Below are 2297 nucleotides of genomic sequence, written 5' to 3' on the forward strand. Positions count from 1 at the left end.
GAAAGATAGTTACCCGATGCTGCGAGTAGACGAGCTGGTGGATAGGACGGCAGGATTCAAAGTATTTTCCTTTATGGATGCATCAATGAGATACAACCAGGTAGCAATGTATAGGCAGGATCAGGAGAAGACGGCTTTTGTGGTGGAAGGGGGTACATATTGCTATACGAGGATGTCGTTTGGGTTGAAGAATGCGGGAGCTACCTTCCAGCGGTTAGGGGAGAAAATGTTCGAAAGCAAGATCCGAAAGGGAATGGAGATTTACAAAGATGACATGGTAGAGAAGAGTATGTCAGAGGAGGAACATATAGAAGGTTTGAGAGAGACGTTTGGAATATTTAGAAGATACAACTTAAAGCTGAACCCGGAGAAGTGCACATTTAGGGTGACAACAGGAAAATTCCTGGGGTATATCGTCACCCAGCGGGGAATCGAAGCTAATCCCAAGCATATAAGATCTTTGTTAGAGATGACGTCACCACGGAACGTCAAGGAAGTACAGCGGCTAGCGGAAGGGTCACAGCTTTGAATAGATTCATCTCCAAGTCATCCGATAAGTGTCGTCCGTTGTATAGATTGCTAAGAAATACACTTGACTTTGTATAGACCACAGAGTGCGAGGAGGCATTCCAGGAGTTGAAATTATATCTGGGCAAGGCGCCTCTGTTGTCGCGGCCAGAGCAAGGGGAGAAGTTGTATCTGTATCTGAGGGCCACGGAGTATGCAGTTAGTTCGGTACTAGTCTGCCTGGCGGACAAGGTGGAGAAGCCAGTATATTTTCAGAGTAAGACTTTGTTAGATGCAGAAACCCGATACAGTAGGATCGAGAGGTATGCCTTGGCATTAATTTTCTCAACCTTGAAGCTGAGACCCTACTTTGAGGCACATGTAGTGACGGTGGTGACGAATCTGCCCCTAAAACAGGCTTTGAGGATAGAAAAATCCAGCCGAATGTTGAAATGGGCGGTGATGTTGAGTTCATATGAAATACAGTATCAGGTAAGGACCGCGGAAAAGGCGCAGGCGGTAGCGAAATTTCTGGCAGAGTTTCCTGCGGAGGATCCCAATTGGGGAGAGGAGATGGTCATGGAACCAGAGAGGGAGGCAGAACCAGACCTGTTAGACCCCTGGGATAAGAGGAACGGATAGAGAGTGTTCACTAATGGGTCAGCTACGAACGGATGCAGCGGCATAGGGGTTGTGCTAGTTACACCCGATAATGACAGAATAGAGCAAACTATGAAGTTGGGGTTCGTGGCATCCAGTAACGAAGCGGAGTATGAGGCAGTAATAGCAGGATTGAGAATGGCTGAGGACTTGGGTGTGAGAGAGCTAACGGTGTACTCTGATTCAAATTTAGTCGTGTGCCAGGCGAACGGAGGGTTCGCCGCACGATGTCCCCGGATGGCCAGATATTTGGAGGTGTTGCATAAACGGTCTGCCTATTTCACGAACCTAAGGTTCATTCATTTGGGCCGAGGTGAGAATAGGCATGCCGACGCCTTGGCTTATGTTGCCGCCGCAATTCCAGGGTCAGAAGAAAAGACGATTCAGGTGAGAAGGTTGGAAAGACCAAGCACGGAGGGCACGATAAAAACATGTCAGGTCACTGAGGAAGAAGGAAGTTGGATGGATCCAATCACCCACTTTTTGGCAGGAAAAGAGTTGGCCGACAAAAAGGATAAGAGAAGGTGGCAGCAGACGTCCCAGAGATATGTTTTACTCGAGGGGGAATTGTATCGGAAAAACTTCAATGGGTCGTTGTTGAAATGTTTGAATCCACGGCTAGCAACAGAGGTGTTGGCCGAATTACACGAAGGAGATTGCGGGAGCCATTCTGCAGGAAGAACTATAGCTCATCGGTTGCTGACACAAGGGTATTTCTGGCCTCACATGAAGAGGGATGCAGTGGAATTTGCTAAAAGATGCGACAAATGTCAGAGATTCGCTCAATTAATATTTGCCCCGGCGGAACCTTTACACAACGTCTTCACTCCTTAGCCTTTTGCTATGTGGGAAATGGATATAGTGGGACCACTGCCCATGGCAAGCGGGAAGCGAAGATTCATGCTTGCAGCCACCGATTATTTCATGAAATGGATTGAGGCTGTACCCTTGCAACAGGTGAAGGAGACATAAGTGATCAAGTTCTTGTGGGAGAACGCCATCTGCCGGTTTGGATTACCATATGCCATCATAGCGGACAACGAGACTCAGTTCACCGGAGCAAAAGTGGTTGGCTTCTTGCAAGCGTACAGGGTGAAATAGAGTTTCTCGGCACCTTACAACCCAGAGGG

General features: G+C 47.9%; 1 protein-coding gene across 1 annotated transcript; it reads left to right on the top strand.

The window, feature by feature from the left end:
* The first annotated feature begins 1239 nt into the window (after positions 1-1239).
* Positions 1240-2001, top strand: LOC147524348 (uncharacterized). Its single transcript, XM_086574390.1, has one exon. The coding sequence runs from the start codon at positions 1240-1242 to the stop codon at positions 1999-2001; it is 762 nt and encodes a 253-aa protein (XP_086430516.1).
* Positions 2002-2297: the final 296 nt, after the last annotated feature.

This window comes from Coptis chinensis, chromosome 1 (genome assembly GCF_015680905.1).
Source record: "Coptis chinensis isolate HL-2020 chromosome 1, ASM1568090v1, whole genome shotgun sequence".
Taxonomy (NCBI): domain Eukaryota; kingdom Viridiplantae; phylum Streptophyta; class Magnoliopsida; order Ranunculales; family Ranunculaceae; genus Coptis; species Coptis chinensis.

Excerpts from the sequence above, each read along its gene's own strand:
- LOC147524348 (XM_086574390.1), top strand. The coding sequence starts at position 1,240 with ATGAAGTTGGGGTTCGTGGCATCCAGTAACGAAGCGGAGTATGAGGCA.